Source organism: Caloenas nicobarica, chromosome 20 (genome assembly GCF_036013445.1).
Source record: "Caloenas nicobarica isolate bCalNic1 chromosome 20, bCalNic1.hap1, whole genome shotgun sequence".
Lineage (NCBI taxonomy): Eukaryota > Metazoa > Chordata > Aves > Columbiformes > Columbidae > Caloenas > Caloenas nicobarica.
The window spans coordinates 5,966,854-5,986,710 of NC_088264.1; the positions used below are offsets into that span (position 1 = coordinate 5,966,854).

The 19,857-nt window shown below is 52.0% G+C and overlaps 3 protein-coding genes across 3 annotated transcripts; 1 reads left to right on the plus strand and 2 right to left on the minus strand.

Moving 5' to 3' along the window:
* The first annotated feature begins 368 nt into the window (after positions 1-368).
* Positions 369-8,198, plus strand: ALDH9A1 (aldehyde dehydrogenase 9 family member A1). Its single transcript, XM_065648982.1, has 11 exons — positions 369-640; positions 1,195-1,340; positions 2,438-2,567; positions 2,897-3,031; positions 3,529-3,725; positions 4,501-4,641; positions 5,183-5,371; positions 6,421-6,508; positions 6,873-7,014; positions 7,567-7,679; positions 7,790-8,198. Exons 1-11 carry the CDS (start codon positions 460-462, stop codon positions 7,882-7,884), a joined length of 1,557 nt encoding a protein of 518 aa, XP_065505054.1. The 5' UTR covers positions 369-459; the 3' UTR covers positions 7,885-8,198.
* A 211-nt stretch (positions 8,199-8,409) lies between these two features.
* On the minus strand, positions 8,410-14,199 carry MGST3 (microsomal glutathione S-transferase 3). The gene is made up of 6 exons (XM_065649126.1): positions 14,143-14,199; positions 11,815-11,938; positions 10,643-10,716; positions 9,968-10,025; positions 8,795-8,867; positions 8,410-8,640 (listed from the first exon to the last, which is right to left on the minus strand). Exons 2-6 carry the CDS (start codon positions 11,929-11,931, stop codon positions 8,531-8,533), a joined length of 432 nt encoding a protein of 143 aa, XP_065505198.1. The 5' UTR covers positions 11,932-11,938; positions 14,143-14,199; the 3' UTR covers positions 8,410-8,530.
* Positions 14,200-16,181: 1,982 nt separating this feature from the next.
* On the minus strand, positions 16,182-19,628 carry LRRC52 (leucine rich repeat containing 52). Its single transcript, XM_065649153.1, has 2 exons — positions 19,004-19,628; positions 16,182-16,435 (listed from the first exon to the last, which is right to left on the minus strand). Exons 1-2 carry the CDS (start codon positions 19,626-19,628, stop codon positions 16,182-16,184), a joined length of 879 nt encoding a protein of 292 aa, XP_065505225.1.
* Between the last annotated feature and the right edge of the window lie 229 nt (positions 19,629-19,857).

The following is a 19,857-nucleotide window of genomic DNA, read 5'->3' on the forward strand; positions in this document are numbered from 1 at the left end:
AGATGCTGCCTGGCTTTCAGGGTGCATTTTTGACTTGCAGTCTTCCACAGGGAGCAGCACTGGTTCTGCAATTCCCGTTTCCTTTGCGTAGCTTCTCTTAGTTCAAGGGCCTGATCTCACAGCAAAGCCAGAAACATCCCAGCCTGTTACCTGCCTGTCTCAGCTCTGCTGAAGTAGTTTATTTTGCAGCGTATGGTTGTTGGATCCGACCACGACAGCTAAGTCTAATCAAGCATAATGACAGCCTGCACTTTAATGGCTTTGGGAGGGTTCCGTGCAGTCCGCTGCTGTTTGATACCTCCGAGCCGCCAGGGGGAGCCTGAGCGCGGGGTGGGGCCCGCGGTCCTAAGGTTCGAGTCCCCGGTGGAGGCGGCGCCTGGCGGCGGAGTTCCCGCGGGGTACGGGTCGCTCTCCCGTGGGCTCTCCCCAGCTCGCCCCTTTCCCCCGCCGGCCCGGCCGATGCTGGTTCGCTGCCAGCTGCCGAACCTCCTGCCCCGACTCTGCGCCCTCCGCCCCAGCCTCGCCATGAGCAGCGCTACCGGCACCTTCACCACCGACCAGCCCCTCAACTACCGGGCGGGCGCCCGCGTTCGGCCCGTCGATGGCGGCCCGGCGGAGGACGTGTACGAGCCGGCCACAGGTACCTGCTCGGGGCGGGGGGGTTGAGGCCGTGCTGAGGCGGGGGCCGGTGCCCGGAGGTGCTTCCTTGATATCTGTAAGAAATCAGTTCTGACTCTCAGTCAAAACCAGCCGGCGGTGCCCGGTGTCTTGGCAAAGGACACGATTTAAACATTTCTCGTTATTTATTTATTTTAATTTGAGATACCTCGGTTTCGGCAGAATTTAAGAAGGAGAGCGTTTAGCTATGCTGAGGAATGCGTAACAGGCTCCTGGAGGTGGTGGTGGGAGTATAACACGCTCCAGTGGAAAACGGAGGCATTTTGTAGCAATTGGAGCTAATTAGTAGCTAGAGCAAGACTGTGGAGAATGACAGATCTTTTAATTCAGACCAGCTGAATTGCAGCACCTCTTCTGTAGCCAATTACAAATGAGTGGGAACCACGGTGTCAAGTGCTGTAGCCTGGTATAGGTGGCTGGACTGAAGTCTTTAGGGATCGGATGCAAGATAAACCATGTTCTTTTGTGCCCCCTTTTCTGAGATTCTCATTTATTTCCCATTTAAAACGTGCCCAGGTCGTGTGATAAGCAAGCTGCTCTGCTCTGGGGAGAAGGAGGTGGATCTGGCTGTGCAGAGTGCAAAATCTGCCTTTGAAGTATGGAGTCGGATGTCTGGCATGGAGCGGAGCAGGGTGCTGCTGGAGGCTGCCAGAATTATTCGGGTATGTTGCGGGAGCTCGTCGCCACTTTTGGAGAGGGGTGGTTCGGTCTTTCAGCTTTATTGTGGGTTAATGTGACTGCTGGGGGCTCATGGCAGGACTTCCAGAGCTCCAGGAGTAATGCAGGAGTTAAAACCCACCTTTGATCTTGCTTTGGGCAGAGCTTCGTTCTTATCACTTTATTTGAGGCCAGTGTATACCTTCTCTGCTTAGTTCTGTTAGAAGATGTAAAACTGAAGCCACTCAGTTGAGATCTTGCAGGGCTCATACTTCTTTTCACAGCTCCAAAGATTATGCTTCACTGCACATGATTTCAAAGCTGAAATTGCGTAACTGTCACATCGTTGAACTTTCAGCTTGTTGGACACTGTTGTCGTGTGACTGGACTGTGTCTTGCTGTAGCAACAAAAAAAATGGGAATACTGTTTTTTATCTTAGATACTAGATAATACACGAGAGAGAGGATACAAACAAGCTAGCTTTAATCACTAACCACTTAGTGAGATAACATATTCTTGGACATCGAAGTTAATTCCTGTCGAGGAACAGATTTGTAAGAAACCAGACCTTTCCCCAATGTGTATATGTGATGAGAAAACTCTTTTCTTTCTGCCAAGCTTCTGCTTCTGCCAGCCTTCCACAGCAGGGTAATATTTCTGCCTGGGAGAGTCTGTTAAAGGATGCTTCCCAGCTGCGTTGCTTTGTCCGTCCTTCACCAAGTCCTCTGGTTCCATTTTGAGCTTGCTGTTTGCTTTTCCTCCCAGTTTAGTTCTTTGAATTTTAATCATTGTTTACCAGCCGGCTTCTGGGTTCAAGTTTGCTCATCTTTTAGATAAACAGGGATGTTAAGCAAGACTGGACTAGCAGCGGACGCCAGCGACTGACTGTTTGACATTCCCCTGTGATCAGTTGCCACTGGGAAATGGATAAATAGCAACTGGGACTGTACCTGTTAGACATGACTATTTCTTATGGCAGAGCCTGGCTTACTGATGGCAGAGCCTTGTTTGGGACTTGTGTGCTTGGGAAGCAGTTGTCTCCTTGTGGAGTTCTACTACAGGATTCTCTAACACGTTGTCACTGTCCTGCGCCTCTCACAGGAGCAGAGAGAAGAAATTGCCACCTTGGAAACCATCAACAACGGGAAATCCATCTTTGAAGCCAGAGTGGACATCGACATGTCCTGGCAGTGCCTGGAGTATTACGCAGGACTGGCAGGATCTCTAGCTGGTGAGAATGTTACTGGAGTTTGCTCTTTACTCTCTGTCCTGCCACTTGCGCTCTCTGGTAACTTCCATGGCACAAGATCATCTTTGCTGCTGATTTCTCTAAGAGATGGACTGCTCCCTTTTTCTGAAGATCCCGGAAGGATTTTCAGAGATCTCTACCTAACGCTGCTGTGCTCTGTGCGCACTTAGACACTTTCTGTGAGCTTGCTGGGGTAGAAGCAGTGTGTTTGTTCCCAGTCAAAGCGAGGTATGGCCCCTGAGGCTCTGATAAGACAGGAAGGAGCTTTGCTCTCCTCTACATTCTGGCTGCTTCTTTTTTTTTTTCTGCAGGTGAACACATCCAACTTCCCGGAGGATCCTTTGGGTACACTCGTAGAGAGCCCCTCGGGGTGTGCGTTGGGATTGGAGCCTGGAATTACCCGTTCCAGATTGCGTGCTGGAAGTCTGCCCCGGCCTTGGCTTGCGGTAATGGAGACTCTCTGCCCATGCGAGCTTCTCCTTGAAGCCAAATGATTCTGTAGGGAAGAGTCATTTGGGGGATAAAGTCTAGGATTACCTTGAAGGAGGTGTTGAAGGATTAGCAGAAACTTCAGGCTGTTACTGTGGCAGGAAGGGAAAGGAAATGGAAGTGGGAACGCAGCAGAAGCTAAGAGGGGCAGGGAGTGCATCAGGAAGCAGGCTGATCTCTTGGCTTTGTGCCAGATGAGGAGCGTCTCTGGGAACGTCTGCAGCGCAGGACCAGCAGCCCCATCTCCCCCAGCCCTTCCCAGCAGGAAGGTGCAGTTCCTCCGTTTCCCTGATTGCAGCTGAAACTGTTTGCTCCTCTCTTGGGGGAATCTTCTGAGATCTGTTGAGACAAATCCATTGTGTGGGGTGGGTTTTTTTGTTTGTTTTTTGTTTGTTTGTTTTTCTAAATCTGTTTCGGTGTTAACTGCGCCTTGCCTCTGTCTGGGTTCCCCTAGGCAATGCAATGGTCTTCAAGCCCTCTCCCTTCACCCCCATTTCGGTGGTGAGGTTGGCAGAGATCTTCGCAGAGGCCGGTGTGCCCAAGGGGCTCTTCAATGTGGTGCAGGGTGGAGTGGCCACAGGCCAGTTCCTCTGTCATCACCCTGATGTGGCCAAAATCTCTTTCACTGGCAGCGTGCCAACTGGCATCAAGGTAAAGGCACCTTCACGCTCGGGGACACGAGAGGTCTGTAGTGCCAGCCTTGCTCACACACCGTGGATGTCGATGCCTCCTTGAGCTTTTGTGAAGGAGACTTGTAAAGATGGGGTGGCAGCAAGCAGTTTGCATGTCCGGGGTTATGCTGGGTCTCCAGGTAGCCTGCTGGGCATGGGCTTGTGCGCTCAGTCCTTTCAGAGGAGCAATTTTTCATCTTCACTTGTTTAGTCCCTGGTTGCAGTGAAGTCTCAGAGCTGCCAAAAATCTGTGTGGGGAGGAGGGTATGTGAATCAGAGCAGCACTGGGAAAATGTGTGTTTCTGGTGGTAATAGTTCAGTTTAGTGGCATGCAAGCCACTGCTTTTAAGCAGGAGGTTAGTTTCTGTGAATTTCTCACCCTCAATTTATTCTTCAAAAACTTACAAGTCCCTAAAAAGACTTTTAAAAATAAATTCTGATTTGAAAGACGGGAATTGTTGCCCCTTGCGTGTGTTTACCTGTGGGGTGCAGTGACACAGATGCAGTTACAGCTGTCCTCCAGGCTTCCTGCAAATGACTCCTTAGGTTTTGTTGCTTTTGTTTTTAAGAAAACTAACCCTCTGAGACTGTCCCCAGACTAAACACACCTAGGAAACCCAGCTTGCCCTTCATGCTGCTTCTGTTGCTGGTGAAGGGCCCTGTGGGGACTCTCCCCTTGGGTGTATCTCACCTCCCTCTGCCAGCCTCCCGCTTACCAGTGGGTCACTTGTCTCTTCTCTCCTCGTTTCCCTCAGATCATGGAGATGGCAGCTAAAGGGATCAAACCAGTCACTCTGGAGCTGGGAGGCAAATCCCCCCTTATAATCTTTTCGGACTGTGCCTTGGAGAACGCCGTGAACGGAGCCCTCATGGCCAACTTCCTCACGCAAGGCGAGGTGTGTGTCTGTGGGGCAGGAGTGATCGGCCTCAGTGTGGTGGGGTGGTTTGAGAACCAGGTGGCAGAACCCGCCTATGACCTTGCATGGTGAGGGATGCTCTGAAGCTCCGATCTTGTCAGCTCTTTCCCTGGGACAGCAGGTTCCAGTCCAGTGCACTGAGCCGCAGCCCCGTGGGGCTCTGTTCATCCCAAATTTGGGATCTCCACACGTGCTGCAGGTTTTGTGTAATCCCGTTGCTATAATTGGCTTACTGGGGCCATCCCTGGGAACTTGAAAAGGCTGCTCAAAGTTCTCTCCTGCTGGTGACTTGATGCATGGTGACTTTTTGCCACCTGGTGGCATCAGTACCACTATGTCCTTCACAGACTGTTCAGTACAGCCGTGAGCAGAGAGGTAAATCTAGTTGTCCTCAGGGACAAGTGAGGTGTTTTAGCAGCTGTGCAGGGGCTTTTCGGAGAGCCTCCCTAGCAGGACCCAAGCAGGGAAGGACTGCAGAGTGCTGTGTGTCTTATTCTGAGCAGCCTGTCCTGTATCCCAGGTGTGCTGCAACGGCACGCGGGTGTTTGTGGAGAGGAAGATACTGGATGTCTTCACGAAGGAGGTGGTGAAACGCACCCAGAAAATTAAAGTTGGAGACCCGCTTCTGGAAGACACACGGATGGGAGCCCTCATCAACCGGCCTCACTTGGATCGTGTCCAGGGCTTTATCAAGCAGGCAAAGGAGCAGGTGAGATTGTGATGCTGCCTTGTGCCTGCCCTGAAATGTCTGTCTCTCTTGTTAGACAAACAGATTGGCAGCTTTTTTCTTGCCCCATGCTTTCCCAGTGAAGCTGTTTTTTCTGTTGTGTTTGAATTACTCAACGGTTGCACTCAGTAGGCCGCTAGATTAAAAGTGACCCAGTGCGTGTCTCTAAATCAGCATTGAAGGTGATGTGGCGCTTCATATCCTGATGTTGCCAAGTTTTAGAGGTTGTGAGATACCTAGCATGGCAAGGTTCAAAATGGGAGAATTCATACATTTGAGCTGGTATCTCTCAAGTTGTGGTGACACCTTGCACACTTGGCCGTTATCTCGTTTTGGTTCCAGTTCTGTTGGTTGCAGAAAGAGCTTTCTAAGGATTAGGGGCAGCTGGAAACAGTCTCTGTAAGAACAATAAGATTCACCCAGGATTTTTTTTTCCTCCAGCTTTTAGTGTAAAAGTGTTTTAAATGCCAGCACTAGGTATATGACCAGCTTGTAGCCAATTTGGGGATAGGCTGTAGAAGGGGAACTGTGAGTGAAAACCAGTAGGGCTAGATGAGGTTTTGGAAATGGGAAGAGGGATGTGGAAGGAGATGTGAGGAATGAGAGGAGAAATCCTCACCTCTGCAATGGGTTGTTTGATGGAGGTAGGTGTTTCTCACCAGGTGATGTGCTAAGGAACTGATTGACTTGTTAATAAGGGAAATCACACAACATGAAGACGTGGAAGTTAATGTAATGCTGAGGATCTGCTCCTAGTTGTAGTTGCTTCTCCAACCTACAGTAGCTCCTGTGGCACTTGCACCCCAAAGCAGCATTGTTTGGACTTTTAGGATGGGTCTCACCCCCTGACCCTGATGTATCAGTGATGCTCTACCAGCAGTCCTGACATGCAGAGACACCAGGGAGGGCACAGGCATGTTTTTTCTGATAGGATTGCAAACCCAGCAGGGAGTTTTGTCCAGCCGGAGCTGCAGCAGAGGGGCAGATGCCCCTAGATGCCCCTGCCTACCCTCTGCTTGGCTCTTTTTCAGGGGGCAGAGGTGCTGTGTGGTGGGGACCTGTATGTGCCAGATGATCCGAAACTGAAAAATGGCTACTACATGCGACCCTGTGTGTTAGGTATGATCCTTCCTGTTCACGGTACTGCCGTCTTCTACATGGATGTTGCTGGGTTTTTTTCTAGAGAAAGCTGTGTTCAGTGTAACCTGTCTCCGTGTGCATCTACAGTGTGGACAGGTGTATGGGTGTATTAGAGAGAGCTGAGGGATGCAAGAACTGCATCCAGAGAAATCTCTGCTGTTGGAGGGTCTGACAGGACATGGGCAGTTAGTCCTTTGCTGCCTTGAGATGCAGAGTGGGACTTGCTCCTCTGCTAGGAAGCCCAGTGCCGAGTGCTGTCTGGAAAGCTGCATGGGTTGCTGAATGCATAGGCTGTTCTGCTGACTCTTCCTCCTGAAGCACATGAGCTCTGCCATGCTTCCAGGGAACTGCAGGGACGACATGACGTGTGTGAAGGAAGAGATCTTCGGGCCTGTCATGTCCATTCTGCCCTTTGACACAGAGGAGGAGGTTGTGGAGAGAGCCAACAACACCAAATTTGGCCTGGCAGGTGGCGTCTTCACAAGGTATGACTGGGTAGTGGGGCTGCTGTGGAAGTGGTCTAGGGAGAGGAGGAGAAGGGAAATACTGCAGCAGCTTGATGCTCCTCTTGCCATGCCTGGCATGGGCACGGATATCCTCTTCCAGGAAAGCTGGAGCAAGGGATAGCCAAAAGGGAACTTTGTACATGACTGCGCATCTCCTCCTAGTTTTTCCTGAGGGGTTAGGTGGGCCCAGCTGTCCTTCAGACTCCTTCCAGCCTGTGCTTGGCTTGCTGCCTGCCTTCCTGCAGCTCCAGGAGACGTGCACCAGGAGCCTGCCATGCTGCTGGAAGCACGCAAAGATGGCTGTTGGCCGCTTGCCGCAGTCTGGTGTCCTTGTCCTGCCCTCTCAAATCAAATGCAGTTTTGAGTGTCCTTGGGAATAGGTGCTACATCCTTTGATTGGGCAGAGACAGAGTAGGGCAGGTCAGGCTCCAAAAACCGCTGTAACCTGCTGGCCTTTCTCTGGTGGGATGTCAGCTGGCAGGGGAGGGGATGAATGGGAAGGGATCCAGCTGAACTGCCCTTTTCCTGCAGGGATATCCAGAAGGCTCACAGGGTAGTAGCTGCTCTCAAGGCTGGAATGTGCTTCATTAACAACTACAACATCAGCCCCGTGGAGCTGCCTTTCGGAGGATACAAGGCATCAGGTGAGCTCTGTTTGACCTTCCCTGGTAGGACTATGTGACAGTTACAGAGGGCATGAGCGGTGCGTGGCACTGCCTGGGGCTGTGTTCTTACTTCTGGCTTGTCCCTGCAGGATTCGGCAGGGAGAACGGGCGCGCAGCCATGGACTACTACTCGCAGCTGAAGACTGTCTGCGTGGAGATGGGTGATGTGGAATCTGTGTTTTAGTGGCTCTGGGGCCTGCTCAAGGGACCATCAACCAGTTCTTGCCTGTCGGCCTGAGATGTGGATCATTTACACAGCAATAAAGTGCTCTAAAATTCAAAGTGCCCGGGAGAGGAGCATAGCTGGAGCAGCAGAGTAGGGAGCACAACTAGAGTGGTAGCAAGCTCAAGCATAGGATAGAGCGCTGCCTCTCTTGAACAAAACCTATTTGACTTCCTTGCTATAGGCCTACTGTTCTTTGTAATCATAATGAAGCAACAACTTTCAATGTTTGCCTACATCTTTTTTTAGCAAATAAACACTAACTCTGTTTGGAACATCTTATCTCAGAGTGACATGAATTGAGGGGCCCAGAAATAGGGCTGCTGCTGTGTGGGTGGAACAGGTTGCAAGATGGCTTTTCGGTCACTAAAATCATAAAAGCTCAGGCATCTCTGCCTGCAGGGCAGGTTTCCGTAGTCCTACAAAACCACAGTCGTTCTGGCATTCTGCAAAGCTTAAGAAAACTCTCTAACTTTAGAATGAAAATACAGAATCAACAACTTCGTTTTATTGAATGTTGAGAAAACAAAACAAGGAAATGAAATGTTCTAAAAGAAAACAAAACACAAACTCCTTTAGTTTCCCAGGCAGCCATCGTGATGGTCAGTTAGTTCTGGCCGATCCAGCCGAGGTGCTGACAAGCTGAATACACGCCTGTGCCCACCAGCCCAATCAGTGCAGCGGAACCCATCGCCCCTCTCCTTCGGTTTTTTGGATCTGGGAAAAAAAAACCAAATGTTTTGTCAGGTCAGCAGCCCATTGCTGAAGGACTATTGCATCCTGAAAATTAGAGGAAGCATGAACTAGGGACAAATCCCTAATACCTGCCCTCAGTTTGTGCTACTATGAGTGCTGCAGGGTAAAGACCTACCTCCCGTGTAGTAGCCATGGGCATAGAGGATTCTCCCAAGGATCCAGGTGATGCCCAGCCCTGTGGCAATCCGCTAGAGAGAAAGGAGGAGCGTTAAAGGTTTTGGTGACTTGCTGCTTTGTGCGCTTAGCTGTTAGAGCAGCCCTGCTTCAAAGAAACAACCACCAACTACAGCATGGGTCCTGCCTGTGCTAGGACACTGGGGAGTCAGTGACTGATGCAGCATCCTGGGGTGAGTTTTGTACAGGAGGAGTCATCTTCAGGATGCCATGTGCTGCAGAGCCTTGCTGTTTTGTAGCACAGCTCTTCCCAAGCAAGAAATGGTTAAGTCGTACAGCAAGCAGGTGCTGAATCTCATTTAGCCACTGTCCAATTAGTGAACTAAAGCAAGTGCAAGGATCTTGGAGGCAGCTGTTGCCCCAGGCCCCTCTGCACTGCCTCCAGCTGGAGTACAGGTTTTCCTCTTGGAGGTGTTACAAACTTCCACCTTGCCTCTTAATTTAGAGCTTGTTGCAACATTGCTCCAGTTTGCCAGATTTGCTTATGCTGCTTCCTTCCCTCTGAAAAGGAATGTTCAATGAGGACACGATTTTTCTGTTGGTGGCAAAGAAAGAGCTACTGGTTTTGGCCTCTCCCACACACCTGCCTCCTTGTGAGTTGTCTACATCTTTCAGTTAAACTTACTCCAGGCTTTTTTTTGATCCTTTGCACACCTCCTTTAGTGGTGGAAGTGAGTGGGAAGATCACCATGTTCCCCACCTATTCTTAGCAGATAAACTCCTCATGAAAGTGTGCTTAGAAGCGGGGGAAATGGTTCCTGCCTAGCAGGACCCTGCACGGCTTGGAAGAACCAGGCAGGGTTGGTGAGACCCTTCCCACTCATGGCGTGGAGGCTGCGAATGCTTCCGTTTATCCAACAAGGCACCCTTAGGAGAAGGAAAGGGGTCTAAAGCTGAAGCAGGAGTAATGAGTTTATTAAATACTTGTGGGTCCCCTGTACAAGACCTTCCACAACTACATTTCCAGAAGGGACACAGCTGTGAAGCAGTCTGCTGCCAAGGGGCTAGCTTGGCTTCCAGGGGGGCTAGCTTGGACTACTGCCCCCTGCCCTCCCTAAGTCAAGGAGCAAGAGCAGAGTTGAGTCTCACAGACCTGCAATGTAGCATCACTTACCGGGTAGAAGAGTCCACTGGTGCCTAAGAAGAACAGGAAGGTGGGGTAAATTTCCAATCTGAAAATAAAAGTGAGGAGGTTGTGTTTGAACTGGAGTTACTTACAAAGAGGAAACCGCAGAAGCTGCGAGCATCCCCTGCCGAGGTCTGACTGTTATGGGTCTCTGTGCTTGGTGCTGTGGCCAGAGGTGGAGGAAAGATCGAATCTGAACATGCACAGACTCTTAGGGACATCACACTGTGTGCTCCTCTCTGCGGCCACCTGTTTTGTTTTGTGCCTTAAGCCACTCCTAAATACTACATACCACTAACTAAGCCAGGAGGAGCTGTTCTTCCCAACACCACTCCGATGTGCTGTTGTAGCTGAGTGGACTTAACACCTCTCCCCAGGGAGATCTGGGCAGCACAACAGATCAGGAGCCCCCAGACAGACTCTTCTGGAAACAAGACTTTCAGTGTCTTAAGATCCACCCATGGAGGCAAAGAGCTGGGCAAGGGGGAAGGAAGAAGAGCCTTCTTCACAGCCCCGTCTCATGGTTTAAGGCATGGTAAAGAGCCAGCACACAGCCTCACTGTAAGTGTTACGTGGCCATGTGTTTTGCTCAAGCGTTGAGCCTGAACCCAAGCATGTGGCAGCAGCAAGTTTTCAAGGTCTGCATTCACAGACAGTACTCACGTGTTCTGGTGTGCGCGCTGGATGCAGTTGAATATACGCCCGTTTTCAGGGTCTGTGCTGTACATGGTTGGATACTGCCAAAAAAATAAATCAGCAGCAGAACGTGAGCAAGTATGGTTTGAGCTGGGGAGCCGGGCGTTTTCCAGCAGCGAGGAGCATGCCCTGCAGCACCTCTCCCCACAGATCCCCAAGCTGCAGGATGCTTGCAAGGCTGACTCACATTGGCAAGTCAGAGCCCGTCTCCTGCCCTGTGACCCACAGCTGCTTTGTTGAAATTGCTGCTTGCCCCAGGCCAGTTCCTGAACTCCCTGAGCAACCTGACTACCATGGAGGTGGCCCTGCTTTGAAAAGAAGATAGCCAGGTGCTCTGTGAGCTCCCTGTTTAAATCCCATCTCTCTGGATGCGAGAGCAAAGCAGCATTACCGAGGATGTGTCCTGAGTCTCCTCTGGGGAGCTGGCGGTGGACATCACCCGGGACAGGCTGGGAGGATGCTGCCCTCCTCACCGCTGCCGAGCTGAGCTTCTCCCAGCCCGAAATCTCTGCGCATCCTGACTTCACGTGGTAGGAGTGGGGTCACCCCAATAGGCACCCGGGGCCTGCAGCACACCCCTTTTTGCCACTTCCCTGAGTGGGAAAGGAGCAAAGGAGCGTTTGCATTCGGAGTGGGACGGGAGCCTCCACGTGCCTTTGCCCCGACTCGCAGGCAGGACCGGCCGCCCCCACCCAGCCCACAGCCCTGCCCAGCTCATGGGCTCCTCAATAGATGCGAGGGAAGGTCACTTTGAAAGATGGCTTGTGATAGGGCTCACGTGCTCCCTCTGAGCTTGAGAAACCCTCCTGTCACTTGTGTTCCACTGCCCTTTGTCCCCAGTGCTGCATCAGCCTTCTCTGCAGGAAAAAGAGCTGTGTGGTTTCTTGCTCATCACAGTTTCCAAGCTCAAAGCCTCGTGCTTTCAGCCGCCTCAGCTCGGTGCCAAGTGCCCCATCTGCCAAAGCCTGAGCTCTGTCGTGCCTCCTGCTCCCGTCTGGAGAGCCAGAACAGCAGCTCCGTCCCTTCTGTGTAAGTGTGTGGGGCAGGACCTGTCAGCAGTTCACCCAAAAAGAAGCTCATCTGCAACATCCTGCACAGACTGGCCCCAACCTTCCCGCTCCCTCAGCCTGAGCACTTACATCCACGTTGTACTTCTTGCGGGCCTTGGCCACGTTGACTGCGAGGTGTGTGACCAGGACGAAGCTGGCAGCCCCCGTCAGGATGACGTAGCCGTACTCCTTGGACAGAACAGCCATCGTGGTGCTGTCAGAAACAGAGAGCCCGTTACTATTGCGGGGTGTGACTGGAGAGGCGGCAGCTCACTACGTGCAGATGTGCGTGGAAGGGTTGCTGGCCACGGACCCAAGCCCTCCAAGCACGGGAGGGGTGGACAGAAACGGAGTGTTCACAGCCGCTTCCAACACCAGAACTCAGAACCATCAATGGAGTCAGGAAATTGATTCAAAACAAACCAAAAGAGGGGTTTTTTTCCATGCAGGAGGAAACAGACCTGTGGAACTCCCTGCCGAGAGGTGCTCTGAGTGCAGGCAGTTTTAATGTACTCAAGGGGAAACTGGGCAAGCTCTGGGAATGAGAGGTAAACTGGGAATTCTAATACAGACAAGCTAGAACTGGCTCAGAAATCCCCCAAGCTGAAAGGAGCTGGGCTATGTGACAGTTTCAACCGCTAAGGTCATCCTTACATAAAATAGCAATAAAAACCACCACAACAACTGCAATAACAACCAAACCTTTTCAGCAAAGAGGCACTGGCAAGACAAGCAATGCTGCAGCTTCAAGGAACCCTCTCAGAGTCACAAGTCAGCGAGCAGCTGCAGCGACGTGCGGCTGCCGGCACCTACCAACACCTGCACCAGCGCGTCTGCTGGCCAGGAGACACCGGGGCCCGTGTGGTTTGTATTTAACGGTTCTGGCTTCCTCGCACAGGCCTGAGACGAAAGCACGGGGCAGGAGGTGCATCCAGCAGCCTCTGCCATGCTGCCCCGCAACCTGCAAGGGAGGACAAGGGCCCTTCCGATTTGACACCGGTCCTCCCGCGCAATCCCGAACCTCAGATGTTTGCTGTCTGCACGACCCAAGACGGTGCTGCGTGACACATCCCAGGAGACGGGAGAGACCTCTCACCACCACTGAGCCCATTCCCTCTGCAAACCAAACCCCAGCCGATGCCGCTCTCCATCTGGTGCCTCCACAATGTAGCAAGGTTTTGGTGTGTCCTGCGCCGTCCCACCAACACAATCTGTCAGTGCGGGGGAGAACAGGCCACATCACAGAACCAGTGCGAACAGCCTTCCTATTGCAGCAGCACCTCTCGCAAGGGATCCTCAGGGACCACAGGCTTTTAATTCTCATTTGCAAAGGGATTATTATTGATGGAGCAAGGTGAAGACATCACCTGGCTTTGTCCGTGTGAAGTTTGGTAAACAATTGTAAGTAATAACATTGAAAATCTCAAGTAACTTAGAAATGGCAGCTGCACCCACATGTAACAGAGGTTAGTGCGTGACAGATGAACCACTGAAAATACAACATAGAGCAGGCTGATGGTCACATTTCCCTCTTCAAATTATAAGGTGGGTGGAGAACCCCCACCTGCCAGCAAGGACAAAGCATTTTATCCTCACGGTACCAAGTTACAACCTGGGGTTTTATCTCAGCAGCAAGGAGCACAATTCAGTCACAGCAAAGCATTAGGGCAGGTGTATTACAAAGCTCCTACTCTTACGCTACAGGTATAAAACTTTACCGCAAGCCTTTGCCCTAGTAATCTGGAGCCCAAGGACTCTCGGTCTCTCTCACATTGCATGCTGTGCAGCTGTTTCCGGATCCTGGTGGCCTGTGCGTTCCAGCAACCTTTGTCCGCAGCTGCAAGGACTTTGCAGACAAGCACCGGCACCCTGCACATGGCTGGATTTGTATCTTCCACGCAGCAATGTTTCAAGCGGGAGCTACACAGCTAAGAGATTCTGGAGCATGACACAGCACAGATTGGGAGAAAAGAGCTTCACGGGGGTGCTTGTGCTCCAGAATAAGGGTTCTTACCAAGTCTGCCCTAATGCTACAATTATGAGTCAGCAAAGCCGACTAAGTCTCCTTGTGCAGAGGATGTTTAGGGAATAGAACTTCTCTAGCACCGTGGCTGGAATCTTGAGCTAGCAGATACAAGCTCAGGGTTTCAAGCCAAGGGAGTCTTTTGTCCCCTCTGTCACCAGGCGAGCGGGCAGGCTCAGCCGCACAACTCCCTGCGGGGTCAGACTCGGCCTAAACTCGTCCTGCGGGCACTTTCTCGCACTCGGAGGGACAAACGGGAAGTCAAGAAGGAGCGTGACCGCGCTTGTCGTATTTTCGTTATCATCAGGATAATCAGCACAAGCATGCACCCGCTCCGCCCGTGCCCCCGCCCCGGCCCCGGGGGGTCCAGCCGGGGGTCCCCGGCCCGCACTCACCGTCCGGCGCGGAGCAGCGCAGCGCAGCGCAGCCCAGCCCAGCCCAGCGCAGCCCCGCCCAGCCCAGCCCAGCCCAGCCCAGCCCAGCCCAGCGCAGCCCCGCCCAGCCCAGCCCAGCCCAGCTCAGCCCCGCCCAGCCCAGCCCAGCCCAGCTCAGCCCCGCACGCAGCGGGAGCGCGGCCGGAGCGGGGCCGGCTCTGCCCGCGGCACCGCCCGTGGGCCGGGCGGTGTTGTGGGAGATGGGTTTGGCACGGATGCCTCTAGACCTGCAGGGGCGTTTGCCAAAATGCCCGGAGGGTTCACAGCAGCATGCCCGGAGGGTTCACAGAATCACAGAATCACAGAATGTCAGGGATTGGAAGGGACCTCGAAAGCTCATCCAGTGCAATCCCCCCGCGGGAGCAGGAACACCCAGATGAGGTTACACAGGAAGGTGTCCAGGCGGGTTTTGAATACCTGCAGAGAAGATTCCACAACCTCCCTGGGCAGCCTGGTCCAGTGTTCCGTCACCCTCGCTGTGAAGAAGTTTCTTCTCAAATTTAAGTGGAACCTCTTGTGTTCCAGCTTGAACCCATTACCCCTTGTCTTACTGTTGGTTGTCACTGAGAACAGCCTGGCTCCATCCTTGTGACACCCACCCTTTCTGTATTTATAAACATGAATGAGGTCACCCCTCAGTCTCCTCTTCGCCAGCTCAAGAGCCCCAGCTCCTCGGCCTTTGCTCACACGGGAGACGCTCCACTCCCTTCAGCATCTTCGTGGTTGCGCTGGGCTCTCCCAACAGTTCCCTGTCCTTGAACTGAGGGGCCCACAACTGGACACAATATTCCAGGTTGAGGAGGGGGTGTCTGTCCTGCCCGGTAGCTCTCCATATGTGTCCCAACACATATATATCCTCAGCACACCGCACTGCCGTGTCCACTCTTAACCATTTTTGTCATAGCAATTATACCCAAGACAAAGATTTCAGCTTTGATTCACAGCCTACAGTTTAACGGCTCTGAGCATGGTAATTCGTACTGTGCTTGCTGAAATCTCCCGCTTTTCCCTTTTTTGCGCCAGGTCCTGCTAGTATCGGATGCACAAGCCAGTGTTTCACACGTGGAGTTGCTGTACTCGGTCATGTAAGCAGATACTGCTCTTGGCAATTACCAGCGTTAGTGAGATGAAGGATCTTATTCACATCTCCCTTTATTCTGGTCTGTATATGCAACCCCAGGCCTCTGGCACCAAAACACATGCCATTTCCAAGAATACTTGGAGTGTGTGTAAGCAATATTTTTCACATTTTTAAACCCCCCAGTTTTAGGGATATGTGATACAGAACTGGAGCTGAACTTTCCAGTTCTGTAAATGTCCACAAACCGGCAGGGGTACAGGTTGTAGGAGGACAGATGGTGTCTTCTGCTGTCACCAATATAATGGGGAAAAAAGCAAGACCCATTGGGATCCCAGGCCCCTAGAAGTTTTGGGTTTAATCTTTTCGCTCACATACCTGCCTGTCGACAGCAGAAAGCTCTTGGATTCCCTGTGTTGCGGAAAGTTCTGGTGCTTTTGAGGTGGGGAGTGGGGGAAGAGGTGCACCTGGCACACCCTGGGGCTCCAGTGAACTATTTGGGCTGTACCCGAGAAGCTCTGCTGGGCTTTCTGGCCAGGAAGGGCTGGGTGAACTCCCCGGCTACAGCTGAGTGCTGAGGCCTTTCCCATGCCCCGGGTCGTACCTCTTTGAGCCTGACTCTATGGCCCTGATTATCTGTGGTCTCATAAAGCAGGAGCATAAATGCCTGGCACTGTGCACACCTCTCATGCTAGCCCCCCCCAAATGAATATTTTGCCAGTGTCCTGAGTCCCAGTGGAAGAAGAAAAGTGGAGGTAGAACAGTGAGTGAAACTGGAGCACAGAGACTTTTCCTTCTATTGCAGTTTTATTTCACTTCAGAAAAATAGCATCTAGAGCAGGACATCATGTGGGAAATCAGGCAGGAAGGGCTTGCCTTCAGTTCCCACGATGGGAGTCCAGGAGGATTTGTAGGGCTGATCCTAAGTGACTGTGTCTTCCTCCTCCTCCTCCTCTTCCCCCTTCGAAGTGTGGACTTCATAGATGACAGCACAGATGCCGGCCAGCCAGGCTGCCACGGTGCCGGCAAAGAAAATGCAGAAGCCAATGAGGCACAGAAAGATGTAGTCTTGCTTGTACAGCTGGGTCAGGCAGCTGAAGTCGAGCTGTGCCTCCACTGCAGGTATTTTCAGGGCTCGCAGCCCTGCTGGGGTGTAGCAGGTGATGTTGTCAGCATCTGCAGAGGGATAAACAGAAGCTAGACTCTCTTTATTAAGCATTAATTAGCAGGAGTCCTGCTATAAAAATGATGGAGGAGTTTGCTAGACTCCTGAAAAATGTCTACAGACTTCACACCCCTCTCCCTCCCTGGCTTAGGTAAAATCAGACAGGCGAACCCTTGCCAAACCACAATTGCCAGGTTGCCAGAATGATTTCTGTGGCATTGCCTCCATAGGAAAATGTTGCCTGTCAGATTATGCCAAACTGCTGTCCCTGCACTGTTCATCTCTGCTGATTGGGCACTTCTATTTTAATATAAGAGCACTTGTGTTTGTGTGTTTGTGTGTTTTTTAATTTCAAACAGTCTAAATGATGCTGGAATAATTAGGCTTGTGCGCAGGGAGTCAAGTTTGACAACGGGAGTGCTTTGCAGTTAGGCATGGCCTCACCTGCTCTGTGAGAGAGGAAAAGGAAACTCGTCAGTGATTCAGTTCTACTGAAATAATGGCTATACCCTGTTGTATTGTAATATACGCCATGACAAAATAGATGCTGGCTTTTCCCTCTGAAGGTAGCAAAGGCTGAGCGTGGTAAAAAGCACTGTCTCCTTTTGGTGTGTGTAGCAGCACAGTTCTCTCCTTTTCCTGCGGGTTTTGAACTCCTTGGACCAGGCACAGTTACAGTGCCAGACACAGGCTGGTCACAGCTTCATGCACTGGATGGATGGGCCTCAGGGAAAGGCAGCAGTGGAGAGGACCAAGATACAGGGGATTTTTATTATATTACATTGCATTATATGATCTATTACTGAGTGGTATAGCTGCAGTGGTTGTTCATGGCGATATCTCATCATCCCAGGTATAACTGCCTCCTGTGGGCATCTCTCCAGGACACAGTAAAGCCCAGCACAGCAGGGAAGTGGAGTAGTTCCACAGCCTCCCTGGTTTCTTGGGCTTTCCTGTTTTCCAGAGCGTGGTGCAGGGAGCCACACTCGTACCCCTGGACTTTGCTGCCCCTTCCTTTCCTGGCCCTGCCCTCTCAAATTGCCCACAGTGAGATTTATTCTCTTGTTCCAGGGTTCAGTGTGTTAAATCCAATGTTACTGCTAAGAACAGTACTGCTTGTAACATTTATGAGGAAAATAAAAATCTTCACTGTCTCTAGGGAGCTTACTACATCCTATAAGACACAGAGATGTCCTTAATTTGGTTCTGTCCTAACACCAGCATCCATTTGCCCTTCCCTTTTCTCCTCTGGGCTCTTTTGTGCCCCTTTCTTATTTGATGGACACCAAACTTCCTTGATTAGTATATGCTGTGCTGTGTTCCTTTTCAGTTTGGAAAATCACATTCATGTGCTGCAGCTGCAGAACAAACCTTTGCCCTTGGGACCAGTGTTTTTCTGGGAAAGGGAACTGGTGATTACCCTGCCTCACGAACACTCAGTGTCCATGGCCCAGTTGTAGAATCTCTCATTATCATGGGAAATAGCTGATTTGGGGATCCAACGTGCTGTAAGGAAAGAAGTCCTGGAGACCCAGTATGCTGCTGCAGCCTGTGGGACTCAACGCTCACCTGCATTGCATTTCTTATATTGGAAAACTTAGAGCAGATTCGCTCTGGGCTGCTGGCGGAAGAGTGGGAACATATGGAACCTCCCAGCCATAAGGATACGGCTGTTTTTCTGATCACAGCTTATGTTCTGTTTGACCACGAAACATCAGCTGAGACCCAAACCAGAGCTCCCATGGGAACAGCAAAGGTCTTTTGCTGATTTCTGAGCATTAGGTCACAGTCTGACACAGAAAATCAGCCAAATGTACCTGCTCTGAGGGCTGAGGAGCACCATAATGGCTGGAAGTTGCAGGATTTGTAATTTTTATGTGTCCTAGCACAACAGCTGCTCTGCTCTTAAGAAAAAGCTCACTGTGTACAATCTTCATGTATGGAAATGGGTCGGTGGGGAGCAGGGCGTGATCACAGCCCCACAGAAGTCAGCAGCTAAACTCTCGCTGGCTTCCACACTACCCAAACTTTTCCTGGGGACCCCTGTCAGTGAGAGATGAGAGCAGAAGAGGAGCTGCCTGGCTTTCAACCCGGCTTTGTTTTCAGCACTGAGCAGGGCTGCTGTGGAGGTTGCAGGAATGAGGTCTGATCATTACGGACATGCTGGTGCTGCAGCAGCACCAAACGGTCAGAGCAGATGGAGACAAGGCAGGAAATTCAGAGCAGCAGCAGCTTTCTCAGCGCAGATCTCCCCAGAGCCACGTTGGGCTCCTCGGTTTTGGTGCTGCAGCCACGGGGTCCTGTGGGCACAGGGACGCCCCCTGAGGCTGGAGCAAGGTGTTTCAGAGCTGCAGCGATGTCCTCACTACAGGCTACGCTTCCCTGACTGTCCTGAGGATGTGACCAAGTGCGAGGCTGGAACCCAGCTGCTCCGATGCGTGTTTTGTGCAACACCAGAAGATGGGCCCCACAGTCAACATGCGTCAGCACCGTTTTGGGAAAGGGAACAGAAGGCCCTCCCCGTTCTACACAGATCTGCAGGAGTAGGGAGGAGAGAGGTCCTTCCACACAGCCCTCACCTGGAAAATGAACGTCGCTCTCTGTCATCCAGGTGATGAAGTCCAAAAAGGAACAGTTGCAGTGCCACAGGTTGTCACTGAGCCCCAGAAACCTCAGGTTGGGCAGATCCCGGACAGTGCTGGTGTCCAGGAATGTTAAGCCCGTCCGGCTCACATCCAGGTGCTTCAGCCAGGTGTTGTTGGCGAAAGCGTCCTTCTCGATGGCCACAAGGTTGGGATTGTCTGAGATCTTCAGCACCACCAGGCTAAGGAGGTGCGAGAAGGTGCTGAAGGTGACCTGTGTGAGGTCGTTGAAGCTGAGGTCCAGATAGACCAGCTTGGCCACACCGATGAAAGTGAAATCCAGGTTATCCCCCAGGAGGTTCTTCCTGCAGTCCAGGTAGACCAAATCAGCCAAGAAGCTCAGTTCCACAGCCGGCAGGTACGAGACATTGTTCGCCGCCAGAATCAGCTGCCTGGTGTCCAGCGGGATGGCTGTGGGGAACTCCTGCAGCTGTTGTCCTGTGCAGTTCACCTCCAGGTACTGACAGCTACACCTGCTTGGGCAGCTGGTCCTCTCCGACGCCATCCCCATCCCCAGAAGAAACACGAGGCTCAGGGGCCGTGGTCTACCTGAAGGAGACATCGTCTAACACCTTCCCGGCTGCCAGCGGCCCTACGGAAGCCGCGTTACCGTCACGGCCATGCTGAGGAGGTGTCTGGCTGCCAGGCTGTCGAGAAGCACTTTGTGTCCGAGTCTCACCTGACTCCTTGGCAGCGCGCCCGGCTGGAAACCGAGCCCACTTTGTACATCGGCAAGTGCGGAACGGTGGCCGGAGCGTCTCCATGTCGCGCTGGGTGCCAGGTGACACCTG

Bases quoted from the DNA above. Each gene is read 5' to 3' on its own strand.
- ALDH9A1 (XM_065648982.1), top strand. From the start codon at position 460: ATGCTGGTTCGCTGCCAGCTGCCGAACCTCCTGCCCCGACTCTGCGCC. The intron at 641-1,194 runs GTACCTGCTCGG...AAACGTGCCCAG, and splicing joins CGTGTACGAGCCGGCCACAG to GTCGTGTGATAAGCAAGCTG. The intron at 7,680-7,789 runs GTGAGCTCTGTT...TTGTCCCTGCAG, and splicing joins CGGAGGATACAAGGCATCAG to GATTCGGCAGGGAGAACGGG.
- MGST3 (XM_065649126.1), bottom strand. From the start codon at position 11,931: ATGGCTGTTCTGTCCAAGGAGTACGGCTACGTCATCCTGACGGGGGCT. The intron at 10,026-10,642 runs GTGAGTACTGTC...TTTTATTTTCAG, and splicing joins CAGCGCGCACACCAGAACAC to ATTGGAAATTTACCCCACCT. The intron at 8,868-9,967 runs GTAAGTGATGCT...CTTTCTCTCTAG, and splicing joins CCAGTGGACTCTTCTACCCG to CGGATTGCCACAGGGCTGGG.
- LRRC52 (XM_065649153.1), bottom strand. From the start codon at position 19,628: ATGTCTCCTTCAGGTAGACCACGGCCCCTGAGCCTCGTGTTTCTTCTG. The intron at 16,436-19,003 runs GTGAGGGCTGTG...ATCCCTCTGCAG, and splicing joins GAGCGACGTTCATTTTCCAG to ATGCTGACAACATCACCTGC.